Source organism: Cervus canadensis, chromosome 2, assembly GCF_019320065.1.
Source record: "Cervus canadensis isolate Bull #8, Minnesota chromosome 2, ASM1932006v1, whole genome shotgun sequence".
In the NCBI taxonomy this organism is placed as follows: Eukaryota; Metazoa; Chordata; class Mammalia; order Artiodactyla; family Cervidae; genus Cervus; species Cervus canadensis.
The window spans coordinates 3,829,176-3,850,967 of NC_057387.1; the positions used below are offsets into that span (position 1 = coordinate 3,829,176).

Genomic DNA, 21,792 nt, shown 5'->3' on the forward strand with positions numbered 1-21,792 from the left:
CAGGAATTCTCAGGCATGCACGGAATATGAAATTATAATAATAATGATCAAGTGGGTCTCCAGAAGAGTATTTAACCATCTGTTTTCGCCTCCTAGAGATGACGTTTTCTCCCAGACTCAGCCTGCAGGCACCACCCGGGTTCCACTGGTTCCACTATGGTAAACCTAGTCCCCCCTCTCAACCTAAACACAAGGCTGTGGAAAACCTTATTATTATTCTGAAGTCATCGTGCAGCTCAGCGCATTAGGAAAGAAAGCTTGACGTGCAAGGTTTGGTTAAAACATGACATTAGCCTGGAAAAGGAGAGACCTCAGGGACCCAGGTCAGTTCCACTCTATTTTTTCCATCCCTTTAGTGCTCAAATTGCACTCCTGCTCTTGAGTTCTGAGACCACCATCATCCGTGTGGAATCACACAACAATGATTCATGCCCCAGCTCTGACTCTTTCTGTTCTCCCATGATGGGGATCTGTGCTGTCCTAGAGAGCTGCCTCATCTCACATGAAGAGCTGCAGCTAAGCAGAACAGGAGGTTTTGTTTGTTTGTTTGTTTATTTGTTCCATGGAAGGACCATTTAACTAGCGGTGATTTCTAAACTCTGCCCCTTTCCTTAACTCCTCATGGTACCCTCATCCTTCCAAGATAAGAGTCATTTAGTGACCAGATGATTTACTTGAGGACAATTTACCTGGGGAGAACCTCAAGTTAAGAAACATCTCCTTCCTGCTTTGTTCTTTGGGGTGTTAATCCATATGCAAGGAACCAGCTCAGTATTAATATTCTGTACACAAATCCTCCACTCTCATTCCCTTCTCCTGTGAAAAAGGGACTGCTTTGAGGGGTAGGGGACAAGGCAGGCACCATCCAAAGAACTATGACATTCTCATGGCTCTGTAGCATGTCTTTGAATGTCATCTGGCACACATTACTAGGTTTAGTTTATCTGAAAGGAATTAGAAAAGTTGGGTCTTAGGCAAAATAAATACAAGATCTGGTCAGGTATGGTTTACACCCAGTCAGTGGGCGGAGGCTTCGGTCTGGGCTTTCCTTCCATTAATGTGGTGCAAATCTGTCAAACAGTCTTCCCTAACACGTAGGTGAAGTAGTGCATAGCACAGATCACATTCTTATGTTAAGATATATAATATATGATCTATAGTTACATCCCTCTCACATCTTTCTTTCAACCACAGCAACATAATCTAAATAGTATTTAATACCTTTATAATATTACAACACATGCCCACATGTAGAAGTCCTCAGAGTCAAGACCCAGCAGCTCTAAGAACCCAAATTATAATTGTTTATATGAATCAGATTTTTTTTCCCCTGAGAGTATTCAGTTTGAAGCTCAGGTATTCTATTTCTCTCCCAACCAAACACCATGTAATAAACAGACACTCTATATGCTTGGTTGACTCTTTATTGGAAATTAGCACACAGACTGAGAAATGGAAGAAAGCCCCAAAGGGCTCTGTTGACGCCAAGGAACACGGCATCCATAGAACCATGAAGGCACGGAATGTGCCATTTACAAGACAGACACTGCAATTGACACAGATGATTTAAAAAAAATACATGTGCATAGATAAACTGTAAATATGTCTGGCTGCCTAATGTACATAGAGACAAATATGCGCATATGAATGTACTTCATGTACAAATGAATCTGAATCAGAGCAGCAATTGCAGAGGAGTCCCCGTGCTTTTGGCCATGCTGTTTCAGCATTTCATTGTCTCTGCACATCCGTGTACAACAGCGCCATGGTTTCTGCCTCTCGGATAAGTATCTAGAGGCAGTGATGCACTGAGGGAAGAGACTTGCTGCCACGAATATTGCAGTAAAGCAGACACAAGTCCACACAAAAATCTAAATAATGGCGGGAAGACACAGTCTTCACCTGGCACCGGAAGTTGGAAAGAACTTATACTAGATTGGATAACCTCCTGGGAAGGATGTGACTCATAGACAAATAGTGCATGGGCTCTCTCAGAGGTGCTGCGGAATTCTCAAAGAACTACAACAGAATCACCTGGCTTGCTGAGAATGTCAGTCTGAACCCTTACCTGCCGGTGGCTATAAAGTAATGGCAAAGACTAGAAGCACAATTTAAGACATGCCTACCAGTTAAATAGTTCTGAATTTGGCTTGGGGAGGGAGGCAAGTGGCTCATTTACACTGTAATCTAGACATTGGGGGGCATATACAAAACTAAATTTGCACTCAACTAAATAGAGAAGTAATAGATCACCTATGGATTTTGATGCATTTGCTCACTCAAACACAATGTGGAGATGTGTTAACATCCATTTTCATAAGACAATTTCCTGAACACTCTATTTTTACTCTAAAGAGTTTCCAGAATTAAATTTCTTCAGAAAACAAAAACAAAAACTCAGCTAACCTCAAAATCAAAAAAAAAAAAAAAGTATAATAATCATAAAATCTAAACCCAGAGCAGAGTTTCTTGACCTTGGCTCTATTCACATTTTCGACCTGATAATTCTTCATTGCAGAGGAATATCTTATGTATCATAAGACGGTCAAACACATCCCTGGCCTCCATCCAACAGGTGCCAGGAACACCTTCCCCCGATGACTGTGACAGCCAAGAATGTCAAGTTTACCCCAACTGAGAACCAGTGACCTGAAACAAAAATGGATTTCCTTTTCCTTCCTAAGGAACTCAGGGTGGTTAAAATATTAGCTCATTGTAACTCACAGCATTTTTAGGAAGCAGACGAATGGCAAGTGTTGCCTTAAATTCTGCAGTCTAGACATCAAAGCTCCACAGAGATTAGGGAGCCAATCTGATCAGACTGGACTCCTACACCATCTGAATGCTGGAAGACAGAGCCTGTTTGCTCAATGTAAGCTTAACTCTATCATGCTCATTTCTCTATTTTCCATGATTTTCCCCTCTCAAAATCAAATAATCATTGTTACTTTCTACTCAGGGCAAAGTACAAGAGGGAATGTTTATCTAGTTCAGTATGAAACCGCTTTAGTAGCTGCACACGTTCAGAGCTCCAGTTCCAGGAGGCTGTGTCTTCATCCTCCACTTAGAGATTAAGGGTAGAAACATGGGAAGAAGGAACACAGCAGAAAACATCAATGGGATACATTCTTCCTCTTGGTTTTAAAAAACAAAACCATGCGGGTGTCTACAGATTTAGTGCAAGTGTCAGTAAACTTCTCTGCATGTGTCACCTTCTCTCTGGCCATGTGTACTATGTATCAACTTCTTTTAGGAAGCCAGCGGCCAGAGATTTTAATATGATAATCTCCCACCAATCCTTCAAAACACCAAACTTCCTTTTAGGAGTACAGTAAGAATATATAAAAGAGTTTAGAGTTGCCACTGTAGTGTCGGAGGAAGAATTGTCATGGCTGAATCTCCTTTGTCCTTGACATACACACACAAAGCTAAGCAAAATGATTTAATCTATGGGTGCTGAGCCTCAAAAAAACAGGGAGTGCTGAGCTAATCACAGATTCTGATAAGATATCAATGTTGATACCATGCTACAGAAAATATCTATAACCCACAAGCCAATTTCTTTCTTCTTGGATATTAAAAAGTTCTCCAACTTTTCCCAGTAGATAATCCAACCTTCCTAAAAGTGCCTTATTTTTCTGACATATTAACTCTTGCTTTCATCAGTCCATCAAAAATAAGAAATTGAAAAGGCATCACTTTAGTTCACTCCAGAATTATGGACCCAGGGTTATAACTATGCTTCAATTGGTCCCCATTTTTTTTTCAAAACAATTAATTTTCTTGTCTTCTTTCTATTCTTTATCCTTGTTCCATCCATTTTGCCGAGCTCTGCTGGCATAAAATATGAAGGATTCCAAGTATCTCTAAATGCTTTCTAATTCCTCACAGGACTTAGCCCTGTGTGACTTTTATGAATTATGCCTAAGGAAATAGGAGGCTGGGCATATAACAACAAACAGGAATATTTAGAAGTGGCCTAAATAAAGATCGTGAAATACTGCTCTCCACACAAAAGCCTCTATAAGGAAGAAGATTTACTTGCAAAATATCTTGCAGTAGAAATAAGTATTTATATTTAGTAAAGCTTCTGGGAAAAACTCTTGCTTCGATACTGAGGATATAAAAAGTTTCCAGGTTTCAGAACTCTGGACTTCAAACTCAAACAAAATATATTTTCACTTACTACCCTCTTATTTAAAACTTGCTATATCAGTTACCATTTACTCTTTGACATTATCAAGGAGCTGGTATACAACATTATAAACACTATGTGAAAAGCTGAAAGTCCTCCCTTTATCTGAGTAGAGATTTGGGTTGTGTTAAGAGCAAAGAAAATATAGAAAAACCCATTTATAACTTTTTTTGTTAGAACATTTATCTTTTAAAATTCCATGCTATTGCACATATACAATAGTATTTTCTTTTGTCTCTATTTTAGAAAAATACAAAGGGATTTCTCTGCATATTATTTCCAACAACTCAGGCACCACTGGAAAGCTTAGCTCAAATTTTCCATAATAATTTACTTTGTGCTCAGAATAGTCACATGAAGGTTAAGCCACCAGAAAAATTCCTCAGAAAACTGTAATCATAGACTGACATTCCAAGAGAGCCAACATAATTCTTAAACACAGACGAGGGGGTTAAAATGCTTACTTTTCTCTTTTTAAGTGCTTTAGGAAAGAATAAAGAAGTTACGGACTTAGTAATGAAGGGAGTCCATGGGGCCCTTCTAAGGACTAGTCATAAATCATGCTAAGCCATCTGCGAGGCAGATATATCAGGGACAGGAAAAAGTCATTTTGATATCTGTTTTGCATTATGATAACCTTTGCAAGAGTGTTGAGTGTGTTTTTGCTAATGTTGACAGAATAAAACTTCTTCCAAAAAGACAAGTGAAAATGTCTGCCTAGCAGTGCAATTCAACTGGTGCTGTTGGGTCTGAAATGCTTAATAATTGACCAGATGGGAAAGAAGGAAACTCCTTGGTTACTGAACCTGTTAGTCTTGATCCTTTGTCAACAAAACTTTGATGAGACAAGAAGGAAATACACACTCATACACAAAACCTCAAAAAGCAAATATGCTCCCTACCTAATCTGGAGTGCTGGGTAAAGTAAAACTGGATTGAATTCTACATTGTCTTACTATATCCATGTTTACAAAGCCCAGGCCACTCTTCTTGCATGATTCCATTTAAACAAAAGAAGTCTGTGATGGTATAGCCCTGTGACTTGGAGAACCTTATGATAAAAAATTAGAAGTGTCCAGAAGCTCACAGAAAACATTAGTGTGTGGAGCCTTACATATCTCCAACAACAATCTACCATAAGGCCGAAAGATAGCTTATTTTAGTGGGTAAACAAGCTGGAAGGTCAAAGATACCACAAACCTCCCCAAATGTTAGAAATTAGATTGAAAAATCATATTATGATCTAACACATTTAAATCTGTGACCTTTTAAAGTTGAAGGCATCAATTTTCTTAAATGTGCACCCCATAGCCAAAATCAATGCATCTGGTTCACTATGGGGAGAAATATTGTAATCTGCCTTTTATTAATATTAATTATTAATACATAAATAATTATTTAATAAGAAAGATTTCTGGTTTTCCCTTTAATAAAGCACCAACATGGATACCTTCCACAAATACCAAGCGTACAAACACCAAGGTTATATTTTATGTATTATAGATGATTTTTTTTCACATTTGGAAATTAAGAACTGGCACACTCCTAAAATATATTATGTTAGCCTTAACTCTGAAATTAGTGATATAATGCGCATTTGCTAAAATAAAATCAGGAGCATAGCACATGACAGATACTATAATAGGAAAATTGGAATCTGGATCATGTGAATTAATGACTGGCAATTTTCTTTGTAGTTTACATAAAGAAAACCAACACAGTGAAACAGTAAAGAACAACAACAATAAACAATTGATAGCAATGATCATAGTTGGCTCTGCAGACCAGAACATTCTAATGAGATGTTTAAAGAAGAGTGAATACTCCTGCATAGAATGCATGGTAGGAAATGACTCAGACATCATGTGATGGGAACAGCAAGACAGATATACAAGACAAACTAAATGTGTGAACCCCAAGAGACTACCTCAAAGTATTAGGTCAAGCTTACTTATTAAAATCTCTGAAAGGAGAATTTAGAGGTCTCCTTATCAAAACCAATCAATTTACCTCTGTCCAACTTAAATAAGACACGACTGGAAACCCTCAGACCAGCCTATCTTATAGACAGCAAAACACACTGCATTTTGAAAACAAAAGGAAAAACCCAAAGTAGCATCAATGAAAAAAAAGACAATCAAACACATAAATCAACTCATCCAAAACAAGGAAACCCCTGTGTAGGGAGAGCACCTATAAAAATGGAGAACCACTCCCCCAAATCAAAGAAAACACTAACCAGCTGAGTTGGGAGTTGAGGGTGAGTTAGCTTGGCTTCCGTGGGCTGACACATTGGTGGCCGTGACAGCTGTTTTGGCAGCATAAATATTGGCTTCCTCTTGAAATTTACCTATGTTCTTCTTGTACCGGATTCGTTTATTTCCAAACCAGTTTGATACCTAGAGAGGTTTAAGAGAAGAAGAGAAAGTTACCACTTCCTCCTGCATGAACATCACAGAAGAGCTTATGAGAGAGTCGAAGAGTTGGGTTTCATTGGTCTTATCCTAGCTCTGATTTCTCAACATCAGTTATAAGATCTGAAGAAAGGGCTTGGAGAGGAACAACTATGTAAAACGAGATTCTCTTGCTTAATATAACACAATCTAGGAAATCCATTGTGACAAAGATTTTTCTATGGAGGAGCTGCTCATTTAACTAGGACCGTTTTACTTTAGGGCAAGCATTTTAAATCTGCTTACCTCGCAAATATATGACTAAAAAAACTTAGCATTTCAGGAGAAATGCCTGTTACTTACCAATGCTAAAGCTGACTCTAGGCAATCAAAATACACAGACCTTTAAATATCCATATAAATCTATATCAACATATGGGTGCTTTCATGGATGGATTAATTTCCCATTTTTATTAGTTAAGTAACTTTAACATGGACTAGGTTCCTAGCTGCACTGTACTACCGCTGACCTTAGGATCAATATAATTCAACCCAATAAATTTCACTAAGTATTTTGTGTGAAGCTTGGTGTTATCTACATAAGGAAAACCTGAAGCACAGCGCCGATTACTCCTTTGCATTTCAGGCTTTAACTGTTAATGCCAAAACACAAAATAAACCTGATTGACTTCCATTTGTTAATTTATTTTCTTCACATGGCTCACAGTGGCTGTCCTGGCTGGATTCTTACTCCTTCCCTTCCCTTAACACCAAGACCTCTGCCAGAGACAAGTGGAAACACAGTGAAATTCAAGTTGTATTCCCATGATTCCTGCTGTAGGAAGAGTTTCATACTCCATATTCCAGATGTGATTTCAAACTAAAATGTGATTTTATACAATTACAAAACAAACCATGAATTTGATGAGGAAAGGAAAAGTTGGTAACACATGTACCACAGCTTTACATGTAACTTAATTTATCCCAACAATGGCAGATAAAGAAAATTCTTGCAAAACTAAACTTATTTTTAAAGTGCAATAGCTAAATTTTAAATCTTATAGGGCTATGCCCTAATAGACCTAAATAGCTTATACTATAGCAGAAAGGACAAGCCTCTGTTGTAAAAATCAAACCATATCATTGCAATATTAGTAAATGAGAGAAAAAAAATTCAGAAAAAGGTTTATTTATTGTAAACACTGGGGCCTACAGTAAGAGTCAAACTAGAAGAGGAAAGGCACTTCTGAGTCCATTTAAGGACTGCTGCCTATCTAATTTCATTCTCAAACTCATATGTTTTTCTTGATGTAACTTTCACTATTCATAGGAATCAATCATAATCATGGTTGGTTTTTTTTACTTTTAAGAGGAACAGAGAGGAAAAGAGGCAGGGAGAGTTTTTTCTGAGGCAACGGGATGAGCTGGAAGAAAGTGGGAAAGATGAAGATAGTTTGGAATGACTTTTGAAGAGGAAGGGAAATGCCTGTTGTCAGTTACATGAAAGGTGAGAAGGAAAAGGGTGGAGAACGGACCATTCCTAGATGATTACCTTCTACAGGAGAACAGATCCTCATATATAGGGAAGATGGAGGGTCAATTCAGGCATTTCCTACGTGAACCACTAGGGGGCTATGATATGCCCGCAACAATGTATAGAATCAGAGGTTTGATTCACATTCTGAACAATCTGGCACGGGCAGAGCCATGGTGAAGTCTGGTGGAAAGTGAGATATATGAGTTTGGCATCCTAGTAGAGAAGTCTCATGGGGATATTCTAAGAGAAGTATATTTGCAGCTGTGAGCAAGGAGGGGATCACTCCAATCAAATGTGTAGAACAGTACTTTTCAAAGTTTCAAAGTCAGGGGTTCTTGGAGGGCTCATTAAGACAGAGTCCTAGCTTCTTCTCCTTCCCGCTCCCCATTCATGCATGTGTGCTCAGCTGTGTCTGACTCTTTGTGACCCCACAGACTGTAGCCCGCCAGGCTCCTCTGTCCATGAGGTTTTCCAGGCAAGAATACTGGAGTGGGTTGCCATTTCCTTCTCCAGGGGATCTTCCTAGCCCAAGGATCGAGCCCACAACTCCTGTGTTGGCAGGTGGATTCTTGACCACCGTGCCAACTGGGAAGGCCCTCCTTCCCAACAGAAATTCTTATTCAGGACTGGGGTGAGACCCAAGAAATTAAAAAAAAATAAAGTGTAGTTGATTTACAATATTGGGTTAGGGTTAAGTGTATAGCACAGTGATTCAGATATATCTATATCTATCTATACCTATATATATGTACACACATATATCTATATAAACATATGGGAGGTTTCAATGTACGAACACATTTTCATTTGGGATTCAAAGGAAGACTTATTAGTAAGTGAATTTTAAAAAAAATATATGTCAGAATATAGTTAATGGGCTGGGACATGATGAGATGGAGCTAAAGAAAGAACAATACTTTTAGGATATGTAGAGATGGAAGATCCTCTAAGAAGACTCAGCAGGAGAGGCCTAAGAGGAAGGAGGAAACTCCAGAGAGAACAATGTCAAGGAAGCCAAAGTAGGAGAATTTCAAAATGGAGGGGTTATTATTAACCCAAAGAAACAAACAAACCAAAACAAAAAACCCAAGATGACAGTCAAAGGCATCTACTAGATTTGAGAACAAGAGACAGAGATTTAGTATATCATGTGGTCCAACCAACCATGACTGATAGATGAGGCAACCAAACCCAAATAGAAACAGCGAGTTCCTTAAAATCCCATGGTTGACTCAGCATGGGTCAACATGCTCCCAGCAAAGGTTCTTTCTATGATACCATACTGTCTCCCACTGAAACTTGTTCAGCAATGGTAAAACAGTCTGGTTATGATTGGGAAGAAGTGATGTAATGGGAAATGTAGAATGATATGGCCTTTGGATGGACGGGGAAAGACAAAGGTGATGCAATATATGTATAAATCACTTCAATGAACAAACTATTTGCACCCTGGATTTCCATAATGAAGGATGCAAAGGTTGCTGGAATAGGCCAAGATTCCATTTTTTATTCAGATACAATGCAGACTAGATCCTGGAAAATTCATTCTATTTCAATAGGCATTTGGAATTCCAAGTCTCAGATTCTGAATTCAAACAATATAATGATTTTCAGCTTTAATAGCAGAATATTCTATGACTAAAATCCACTGTTTGTGATGTGGTTCACACCTGGAACTACTCTGCAAAAATGCAGCAAGCATCAAAAAACATCAGTTATCTTTTCTTGTGGACAATGGGTCCAGATTTGGACAAGAATGGTTAGAAACCTAGATAATACCAGACCACCTGAATTTAGACCACTGATGTCCTACTTCCCTAGGGTTGCCAAGACTAGAAACGACCTTCAGCTAGGTCCAAGTACCTGAGGAAGGTCCAAGTTGAAAAGGATAAGGCAATCCTTTCTAACTTATCTGAAAGGAGGTTTTCAAGACTGCTGCAAAATCACCCACAGCATGCTGGGGAGACCCTGGCAATATCTTCATTGCAGATCCTCTGCGTGGAGTTCTTTATTCTGACTAGACCCAATTCTGCTTAAGCTAAACACAGGCTGAAGGAATCAGCAGCTGGTGGGAATAGCAGAAGCCAGGATTCAATTCAAGGAAGCCTAGATGCTCACAAAAAAACAGCATCTACTTCTTTTGGAAAATGGTAAGTGAAGTTTCTTACTAAAGTAGGCCTCTTCTCTCCAATTCCCCCTCACCCTCACCCTTTTTGTAAATACCAGTACATCTAATCCTTTTGCATGTGACATAATTCTGAGGAAAACTTTCTCTGAGAGATTTCAGAACTATCACTACTGGTCTCAACTTGAGACTGGTGTTGGCATTTGAGGTTCCGATCAAATAAGAAGTATGGGTGGATTCTCTGAGTAGACAAAATGTAGATGGGAATTCCCTGGTTCGGTGGTTAAAACTCAGCACTTTCACTGTCGAGGGCCCAGGTTCAATCTCTGCTCGGGGAACTAAGATTCCTCAAGCCACATGGTGTAGCCAAAGAGAAAAAAAGTAGATACATATAAAACTTGCCTCCTTTTCTACTTCATATTAATGCTGAAGACTCCAGGTCCATAAAAATTTTATGTCATGTATCTTTCCACGTCAACAGGCACCTGTTATGGTTATTGCTCTTGGGGGAAAGGGGACACTCAGTGACATTTTGTGCAATCATTCCAGTGCAATCATAGTGACATGTTAAAATTCCTACACTCCATCAGTTACAGACTGAGGACATCCAGAGAGGACATTTGAGTCCTTTTCATTTAAAAGTTCCATTCACTGACTCTTAAAAAGTTCCTGAGTTAGGCAAAAAAAAAAAAAAAGGGGCCAAGGAATTATCTCTGAGAAAATGACATGAGAAGTGTTGGTAGCTCTCCAAGTCAACGTAGAAATCCTCATCTCTCTGAAGAAAGGGGGAGCAGAGAGGGAGGAGGGCCAACCCTGCTTTAACTTACTCCACTAAGTCTTCTATGTCTGCTGGTTTTTCCAGGTTACTTCCCTGGAGACTTTCTTATACACACCATGAGCTGACCTTGCCGTTTTAAGGCTTTAGTTGATGGAACTTATAAGGCATGAAAGTTCAGGAAAGCCAGGCTTCCGAGACCCTGCCGTGTAAACACCACCACGGCCAGGCTTTGGGCTGAGTCCTCTGAGGATGTCTTACCTGGGACACTGTGATGCCGCACTTCTTGGCTAACTCCTCTTTGGCTTCCTCACTGGGGTAAGGGTTGCTGAGATGGGAATAGAAATATTCATTCAGGATTTCCGTTGCTTGCTTGTTGAAATTTCGTCTCTTCCGCCTTCATAAAGAGCAAGGAAATCACAATGACAAGGGAAAAAAAAAGACGTTCACAACAAATACATAGAAAAAGGGAGAGGAGAGGATCCACATTTGGGAGAAGACATGTTTTTGAGTGAAGGAGAGGAGACGTGCTCTGAGGGGCCGGATGCGGAAAGCATTTCTGAAGGTGTTTGCTGTATTCCTCACTGTGCTCACCGTGGGACACTGAGCAGAACAGTCACACCTATTTATTTTATTTATTTTTTTTCGCCACCGCCCCAAGTCACACCTATTTATACAGAGAGGTGAGCAGCAGGAAGTTTCAAAACCTGCCATCTTGGTTTTGAGCCCCAGACAAATCGAACACCAGCTGGGTGATTTGGAATGCCTCTCCAAACCTTAGCTTCTTCAAATGACAGTCAAAAGAGTCAAAGCAACCTCATGGGGTGAGAGGAAGGGAGAAATGAGATCATATTAATATATAGACAGGTCTCAGCACAGTGCCTAGTACAGGACAAATGCTGGGACTTCCTGGGGATTCTTCCTACCAGGCCCCAGGCCTCAGATCTGATCCTTCAGAGCCATCAATACAAATTATTCATTTTTCACAACTAGTGAGGTAGCTACGGTTATTCCCACTTACCAATGAAGAGCTGAGTTTAAAAGTTGCTCAGCTAGTATATTACAGAGCTAAAATATTAATTCAAGTCTGCCTGAGTACAAAACCCAGCCTCTTTTTATATACAAATTGCCTCCTGGCAATTACACAGAGATTCTGCAGCCATAAGTTAAAAATAAGTTATCATTTTCTCTCTATTCTATCCCCAAGTAAGCGCATGCAACATTTTTAAAAGGCTTGGGGAAGGGGCAGGAATGGATGGAAATTAACCCCCTGACTGCTTGACCTTCCTTAAAAGAAGAGAAACGGTACTTCTTAAGAAGGAACAGCTGCTAAATGGTGAAACACAAGTCCAGAGAAATCTTTTTAACATACAGGTTGCTAAAAGGAAGAAAACCACTCTTTGAATGAAAGCATTTTTATACTTTAAAAAAAAAAGTGCTAATTGAACTAATTTAAAGTGAGAATCACTTTATGGCCTCTTCCCAGCTAAGGCCTGGGGATAGCTGGGGCTTGCTTAGGGATGCTGGACTCCGCACAGCTGTCTGCAGGCCCTCCTCGAGGGGGCAGGGCCTCTATCTTCAAATTAGCTCCTTAGCACTTTTGCCTTTTTGCTTTTATCAAAACCTTTTCCTTATGGGAAAAAAAAAAAATTCCAGAACATCCCTGGTTATGCCAGGATATCAGGTTTTCCAATTTAAGCCAACGGAAAGCACTGATCGCCTTGCTAGACAGAAAATTCAGCTAATATTGTATTTTTAGGGTCCCACTTGGATTAATTAACACAATAAAGTGCCTGATTTTACCAGATGAACACCATCTGTCCATAGGTATTAACCACATCTGTCCAGATTATGCCAGGCCCAAGTCACTCTCCCAAATCATGCTGAGTTTCTGGGTCACCCAGCATCAGAAACTGGGCAGATTAGATTAAAAGGCCCAACTAAAAAGGAGATATGTATTAAAAGCTCTTGCATGATGGGAATTTGAGGAAGGTAGCTAAGTGGCTAACCCAGTCTCCAGGCTAGTCTTTAGATAACCTCTGGCTTCCTCTTGGCCTCAAGAAAACAGTTGTTTTAGGCCTGGGGAAGTGGCCCCTGAAGGCTCCTCTAATTGGGAGTTGTTTGCATTAGCATTACAGTGTATTTCTTGGGACTCTTCCAATTGAACTCACAGGAAGCCTCTGTGGAATGAGTTGGGGTGCTGGGATTGTACAGACAGCTGTTCCTGACGCTTCCTGGGGACGCGCAGTCCTCCTTTGGGTGGTCGCATCTTCTCTGATGGCCGCACTGGTCATCTCTTGCAGGGCCTGTCTCAATCCAGGGCCTTTGAAACCCCAGAATCAGGAGTTTACAGAATTTCAAGAAACCCAGGGAAAATAATAGACTTCTGACAATAAGGTTATTTGAACTAAGAAGCCTGGTTTCTTTGCTCCGGCTGGAAATGTTTTCAGCTTGGTGAGTTAACACTTGTTATTTCAAGCCAACCACAAGCTTTGATTCTTGGGTATCCAGGTAAGTGTAAGAAATGTGGAAGTCGATGAAATTTTAGGAATGAAGCTTTGGAATCACAGTGATTCAAGAATGAGGAGTGGAGGCACCACAGACCATCAGACATGTTATCTCAAATCAAAGGAGAGCCCAAATGCCTCTCCTAAGAGCCAATACCCCATTTACCACTGCGTCCATTTACCACTGCATATCCCAGACACTTCCAACAAACTGTTTCTAAGACAAGTATCACATTTCACTCAAACCAACTTCATTTTCATTTCTTCCCACATTATATAATAATACCACCATAGACACAAAGTTCATTATATTTGCTAATTTGCTCATCCGTTCAATTGTTTGTTCATTCTTTAACTATTTGAGTACCTAACACACACCAGAACCTGGGAGTGATTCTCAATTCCCCTCACTCTTTACCCTTCACTGGATGATTGGCCCCAGAGCAAGTCTTACCAGTTCTATTTTTCAAATCTATCCCTTTTGTTCCATCCTCAGTGTCACTGCTTTTTTTTAAAACCGGTTTAGAGGAACTACGGTCTATTGTATAATGGCCTTACTAAAGTTGTCCAACAGCACTTTCTACAATGAGGAAAATAAGTGTTCTCTGTTCTCCTATTGGAGTAGCCAGCAGCTGCTGTTGAGTGGCTGAAATAAGATGTGTAAAACTGGAGAGCTAAAATTTTCCATTTTGTTTACTTATATATTAATTAATATACAATAAAAATCAAGAAGCCACAGACTAGACAGTACAATTGTAGGCTGACGCTTCCTTGAAATCATGCCCAAATAGCTCTCCTGGAAGGAGAGCCTGGACTCTCAGCCATGGGGCACACCATCGTGTGCCCTAAATGTCTTCAGCACCTCTTTCTTTAATCTATTCCTTCATATACGAATGTTTATCTGAACATATTTCTCTCCAAATATTTGAGTAAAATAGGGAAGGTATTTTATACTTATTCTGTATTGCCCCAGTTTGAGAAGCACAAGCCTCAGCTAATTCTTAAGAAAATCACCACAGGAATTCCTCTAAACCATGGATCTGATCATGAAAATAATAATGATAGCAATAATAATATACTATATTTTATACTAATATACCATAGTGATCCTTATTATATTAAAGCTGAATTATGGTGTGAATGCTATGCTCCAGACACTATATTATAAATATGTTATCTTATTTATTCCTGTGTATAGAATTATTCCCATTTTGGAGACACAAAAACTGAGTCTTAGGAAGGATAAGCCGTTTATCCCAGATCACAGATGTAGTCAGGGTTATAGCAAGAATCTGAACCCAAGCAGTGTAATTTGAGAACGTTCCCCTTTTCCTTCCTTACACAGCTCAGAGTTTCTGCTGCTGCACGGGACAATCCGCAGTCTTTGCTGGCACAGTTAAGGTCTTTCAGTGGATCAAGCCCTTCCCCAGGGTCTCATTTCCCTCCAGTCCTACACATGCTCTTCCTAATTTCATCCAGCTTCATCATATGCTCCCCTGTTCCCCAAAGACACACACAGCGTTCATGCTCCCATGCCTCTTCATACCTCTCTGTGTATTTCTCTCCCACACCATTTGCCACAGCTTTACACGTGTCCTCCCAACTAAACAGCAAATCCTCAAGGGGAGGAGCCGTGTTTCACATGTATTTGAAACCCTGGTGCCCAACACATAGTAAGCATCCCAGTCAGTAATGCCTGTCGAAGCTGAATTGTGTTGTTTACTTTGCTTCTGTGATTCCTTCTATTTGTTAAATATCATGGTCCTCTGAGATTCAGCAGTGTCTGCCTCTCCCCAGTTCTCCAGCCTCTCTCCGCTCTGGGTGAATTTGGCAGTTATATTTCCTGTGATCACCTGCAGCTTTATGCTCAGTTATAAGAGCACCTGTCCCAGGAGATTATGAGTTCTTGAAGGTGGGACCCACATTTATGTGTATTCTTCTTATCTTTGTCATTCCAGAGGCTAATACAGCATTTGGAAGAGTAAAAACTCAGTTAGAGAAGTAAATAAATCTAAATATAGTGGCAGTTCAGCCAGATCATATTGGATGTCCTTTCCTTTCTTACAATCCTCTTTTGTAATTGTTTTCTATAACCTTAACTAGAACGGTGGAGTGCAGAGGTATATTTCCAACCATGTGCTTGCTGCTTTCTCCAGCAAGATGTTATTTTTTAAAAAACAAAGTTAAAATTATTGTATTGCTTGAAAATCATTAAGAAGGTTTACAAGTTCTATCTCAAAGACTTATCACAGCACTATGCTTGATATAAAACATGTAATAATAAAAGTTGACTGAATGAATGAGTAGAATTTTTAAGTTAAACTTTTATGGCACAGTTAAATCAACATAAGGAAGAAAAGAAGGATATGACTCAAGTGGACAAAACCTGGCCTAAGTGCTCAGCGGGGGAGTATGGAAGGCAGACTCCTAAGAAGATCTGTAAGATTCCACTCTGGGGTACTCCCCCTGACCTTGAATGTATGTGTTGGGGGGACAGTGAAAACGATAGGATATCATTCCTATGATTAAGTTACTAATCAGCTGACTTTGTGTTAATGAAATGGGAGATCCGGTTAAAGCCGTAAGAGGGTGACATTACCCAGGAAGAAAGGAAGCAGCAGTAAGCCCTGCCAATGGGAAGGTGGCCTCTAAGAGCTGGGGACATCAGTCCTACTATCACAAGGAACTGAATTCTGCTCCCACGGGAATGAGCCTCAGCTGTGAGCACAGCCTCAGATCACAGCTTTGTGAGACTAGGGCAGAGGATCCAGGTTAACCTGCTGTTCCTGAACAACAGAAACTGTGAGACAACTTTGTGTTAGTCTAAGCTGCTAAATTTGTCGTAATCTGTTCTTCAAGAGCAGAAAATACAAGGAATGTTACACAACAAAGCTGTAACATTCAATTCTGCATTATACTATGAAGACTAATCCTGTTACTAAATCAAGTCTCCCTTGTATTTCATTTGTCTTCCATGAAATCTTTTCTTAATGAAGCCCTGCCCATCAGATGCATGGATTAGAGCAGCACGTAAATATCAACAGTGAGTGTGTCTTTCTTACTAAAGTGTGTTTAACTAGCTTTCCCAATAACAGATAGCGCTAGAAGCAATGATATTAACTACTTCAATCATGCAGTCCAGGCAAACATTCATTTTTGAGCCGGAAAAACCATTTGCTCATCCTTGTGTTGGCATTTGGGGTCATATTCTTTCAGTGATACTAAATACACCCTCAAAATAAATGCTATAACAATGACAATTGGTTAATTGTTTTAGTTTTGAACCTTGACTCAGAGGCAATGATTCAAAGGTTGCAACCAAATCAGGAAAAAGATCCTCTCTTATGATGACTGTCCTTCTGGTGCCAACTAGAACAATCTAGGCAAAAGCTGATGGACGTGAAAGGAACTGTGTACAAAGCTTGCCTAGTTTCATGTCTTTTGGAGTCTGACCTTCAACTGGGCACAGCTGAGTTCCTGAAAGAAGAAATCCTATGAGAAAATGATTCTGCTCCTCCTTTCTCTCTAATTTATTCTTTCTTGAAAAGAACCCAGTTGGGGCCCAACTTTTTTTGCCCCCAATATCTGCCAACGTAAATGCCAACACCAGCATTTTAATGAGGGGAGTTACCATGGGGGGATGTAAACAACACATGCGGAGTGTGGCGGCCAGAACACAGGGGAAAGACCCAGACACAGGCCACCAGTCACTTGCACTTCATGCCACGGGGAGCAGCCTGCTGAAAGAAGCCAGGCCAGCAGCAGGCCACAGGGCCAGGGAGATACCTGGGGTCGGGGTGCCCCGCTGCAGCAGGCCTGTGCCTTCCTTCCCCAGCACTGTGCTCCGCTGTGGAAAGCTCTCTTCATTTGCACTTTCTCTTGACTTTATGTATTTCTATTAGCCCAGAGATACAGTTTGCTGGCTGACATTCCTATTTCATATTCCACATAACCCAAAACACAATGAATGAAAGGGAGTTGAGGAGATGCCAGGGAGCTTTAAAGAGGTCTGTGAACTGTAAAGACCACAGTTGTGCAGACAGAGGAAAGCATAGGGAAAGGAGCTGAACAGTGCATGATTTCTAGGGTGGAAAAAAATGAAAAAGCAGAGAGGCTGTGTGTCTGACTGAAAAGGAACTCAACTACAGATCATTAAATGGTATATGACCGTGACATAGCTAGTGTTTTTATAATAAAAATCATATATTGGGATTATACTCAAGAATTGAAACAATGAATGATGAAATCTGCATTTATAGAAGATGACTAATTTAAGGTGAGCTGTGGATCACAAAGGATATCCATACACTGAAAACTCATGTATTAGATCAATTATCAACACCACTTTCTAGAGTACATAAAAGATATGACTAGCACTATCTTACAGGCTGGATAACAGAAGCCAAAGAAATCAAAGGGATTTGCACAAATCCACCAATGTAGAGAGTAGTGGACAAAGATATCTGTTCCATAGTCTTAGCTTTTGTCCTAAAGGACTTTTCTATCCATGGTTTCAACTGGATTCTTTGAACTCACAACTTAGGTCACAAGTTAGTGTACTTGTGAGAAAATTTTAAATCTTGATTGAAAATCTGGCCCACATGAGACCAGTCCCTTGCCCCTCCACACCCAAGGGACCACATCATCTTCATTTTTGTGTCGCTAAAACTCAGCCCAGAGTACGACACATGGTAATCTAGTTATAAATATTTGCTGAAGCTAACTAGGTGCCCTCTCTGCCAACATAAAGTGTGGCAGAGATTCCCAGCTCTCAACTGGAACCATCTTTCTTGAAGAAAAGATGTCATTGCAATATCTGGTTAGCCTTCTACGGGCTTATAGTTACAACCTATTCCTGTGAAAGAGGCCACTAATGGTATGAAACCAAAAAGTCCTGCTTCTTCTGTCCCTGTTGCTAAATAATCCTCATTTCTTATGCAGAGTGAGTAGCAGTGGCCATAAATAATATCCCATCCCCACATTTTCCTGGAGTTGTATAAAACCCATGGTTATCCACCCCTGCAGCCTTCCCTTCCCTGACCTCTCTCAGGCTACTGCTTGGCTCAGCCTTGAACACAGTCACTGCGGGGCCTCTGGAGAGGGCCAGCCTTGGCCTCCAACCCTGAATCAGCGGTTCTCCCAAAGGACAGCCCTCTCCTGGGCACTCACCGTGCATCCAGAAACCGGGAGCGCAGGATCATGACGGCCTCACACGTGCTCTGCTTGAGCTGCATCTGGATGGAGCTGAACTTGCGGTGGATGATACTGACCATCCGCTCGATCTCCTTTGGGGAAATAGGCCTGGTCCGGCTCTGCTCCCGTAGGAGGTTCATCACGTGGGTGGTGAACTCATTACATGCCTGGAATGGAGGAGGACAGACACGGGGCGTGGTAAGGGTCCTTGCTGTGAGGCTGTGTAGGTCTTTCTAGAGATGTGTACAGGTAAAGAAAACTGGGCTAGCTTGTGGCATTTTTGTCAAAAAAAAAAAAAAAAGAGAGATGCCCAGAAACCCCTTTCAGCCCATTTGATTATAATTTTCATCACTATGTGGATTTTTTTAAAGGGGAGAAGAAAACTTACAATAGTTTTTCAAAATCAATTTTTTTCATGATTTTACTATTATGAAAGATGAGGACATGTATGTTAGTATAAAACTTCACAACCCTTCACTCCCATGTTAACAGCTAAAGAGAATCTGAAGTCGAAAACAGCATGAACTTTCTGCTTTGCCCTTATTTCTGTTATGCTAAAGCTTCCAAATATTCAATTTGGCATAAAGACTCCAAAGAATGGAATCACTGAGTTAAAAGCTCTGATGACTCTTCTGTGAGATTCTCATTAATCTACTTCTAGCTGTAACATAAGAACTCCCTCCTATGCTGGTCTTCTGAAGAGCCTCTATGTCTATAACACAAAGGGAATCTGTATAGAAACAAATTCAAAACATGATTTAGAGGATTTAGGAAATGCCTCTGCAGACAGAAAACTCTCAGGTTATAGACCAATATACTATCAGCTCTGGAAGTGAAACTGGAGATCATTTATCCCACCTCCTTATTTTACAGTTGGGAAAACTGTCCCCAAGAGATGAGGGCCCACAGCAAAAAGCAGCCTGAATACTCCCTAAACCAGGCCAAGACTTCTGTTCTTTCCCAGACTCTGGACCTGCTCCTTGGACCACCGCTGCCCTTTCCTTTAGTTACTATCACTTATCATTGTAGTCTGGTTTTCTTAAGGAACATTCAGCAAAACATCTACTCACACTTAACTCACAGCTGTGTTGGAAAACCGTGTAAAATCTGTTAGCAAGAAAGGCAAGCTGATGCTCTGAAGGTTGAAGAACTAAGGACTCATAAAGTGTCCCACTTAATACCGCAGAATCATGTTCATTAATGCCAAAACTGCACTGCTATTGTTTTTTCACAACACAAAGCTCTTCCTAGCTGTTGGTTATACAGGGACAGGAACACATTCACTGTTCACTTCTCCAAGAAATCCTTCGAGGTTCTCTGGCCAAAGATACATCAGCAGACATCCACTGGGCTGTGTCTACACTGGGGGCTGGGAAGCCTGGTCTTTGACCCTGTCTCCATGAGCATGTGGGCAATTGCTTTCACTACTCAGCGCCTTGTTTAATTCGTCCAAGAGTGGATTTAATCATTCCTACCCCTTTAGCAAGGCCAGCAATCCTCACACTCCTTGTACGGTGACCTGTGGATGGAGTAAATCACTCACATTGAACAGGGCCGCAGCTGAGAATGCAGACTGCCTGTTCACACCCTGCCCAGAAACTCACTTCACTGTGGGGCTTTTGTCAGTCATGTAAGATCCCTGTGTTTTCTCTTTCCTATCTGTGAAACGAGGAGGACAGTACCTCCAAGACTGTGGTAAGGACAAGATAAGTTACTGTGTGTCAGGCCATATTGTGTGTCCGGCCATATTGTGTGTCCTTATCTTTTTCAAGTATAGGTAACTCAGAAACCCAGCATATGATCACAGTGGGGCAAACCTCTCCAGGCTTCAGTTTCCCTTGTGGAATAAAAAAAATAAATAAAGGAGGTCACAAATAGCTTCTTTCTACTCTGCAGGTATATATATGTTGAAGATGAAACCCACAGAAGATCAGGTCCATAGAGCATTTTGCCCTTACTATGAAAACTGCTATATAAACACAAGATCTTATTATAAGCTTCATCTCTCCCCAACCTAAACAGCCCCTTCACCCCTAAGCTGTACCACGAAGGGAGGAGAATAAAGCCTGGCAGCAAGTGGGCTGGAAGTCTCTGAGGCCTCGGAGATGGGTGGTGGGGAGGTGTGCTGCAAGCATGCCCCGCCGGGGCTGCAGGTCCTCCCCCGCCCCCGACTTGGTGGGGGTTCCAAGTGAGGAGCGGCTGGGCATGAAGCAGGTATTGTCGGATGTACATCCTCTCTGCTGGGAAGCCATAGTACTCCGTTAATAATGTGCTTCATTACGGTGAATAAAAATACTCACAATAGCTGGTGTTTATTGGGGGCATTGGATCCAGGGCCCCTTTCTGCTCTGCCCTAAACAGACAGTGGCGTCTGTTCACCCACTGCTGAGGTGGAGCGAGGCAGCTGCTCAACAGCTGCTTGGGAACACACAGCAGACAGCAGACAGGACTCCAAGTCCATTTAGATGGGCAGAACACAATGATCCAGATTCTTCCAGGACCTGAACTACCCAGGCCTCCTTAGTTCCCCAAGCTCAGCACCTTCGGAAGCTGCACCACTCCGGTGAGGCCAGGTTCCCCCGATGGAATGGGGAGTGGAAGTGATTAATTAATTAAATAGAACCCTCCCAGGCTGAAGGTTTCCATGACAGAGGAGACCGCTGAAGACTGTCCTAAAGACAGTCACCTTCTGGAGCTACCCCTCCAGCTGCCTCTGGAGACATCCCAGGTTCCAGGGCAAGGGCACTTTGAGGAGCGGCTGACCCAAGAGAAGCTCTTCACAAATCTTGCTTAGTATAAGCAATTTAATCCTAGAATTGAAGCTTCCTTCCTGCACTCTCTGAAGCTCATCTTCATCTCTAAGTCTTTCAAACGGGATTTGGCTGCCAATTTCAGCAAGGAATAGGACTGAGATCTTAAGACTTCCTTGGCTGTGAAAGGACTACTTAACCCACCCCAGTTCAGCCTTGGAGACTAAGCCTTGTCAATGTCCTGGCAGCATCGCTTACAAAAACTGAAGAACTCTGCAAAGCTACAAGAGCATCTTTTTTTGTTTTTTTGAATAGCA

General features: G+C 41.0%; 1 protein-coding gene across 4 annotated transcripts in view; it reads right to left on the minus strand.

Annotated features, from left to right (window-relative positions):
* The window catches only part of PBX1 (PBX homeobox 1), a 329,043-nt gene that overhangs the window by 76,268 nt on the left and 230,983 nt on the right, over positions 1-21,792 (minus strand). For all 4 annotated transcript variants that reach the window (XM_043450585.1, XM_043450602.1, XM_043450579.1 and 1 more), the window contains exons 4-6: positions 18,702-18,892; positions 11,287-11,422; positions 6,435-6,594 (exon numbers count right to left, since the gene is read on the minus strand). In XM_043450585.1, coding sequence (XP_043306520.1) covers positions 6,435-6,594; positions 11,287-11,422; positions 18,702-18,892 — 487 coding nt within the window. The remainder of the gene's footprint in view (positions 1-6,434; positions 6,595-11,286; positions 11,423-18,701; positions 18,893-21,792) is intronic.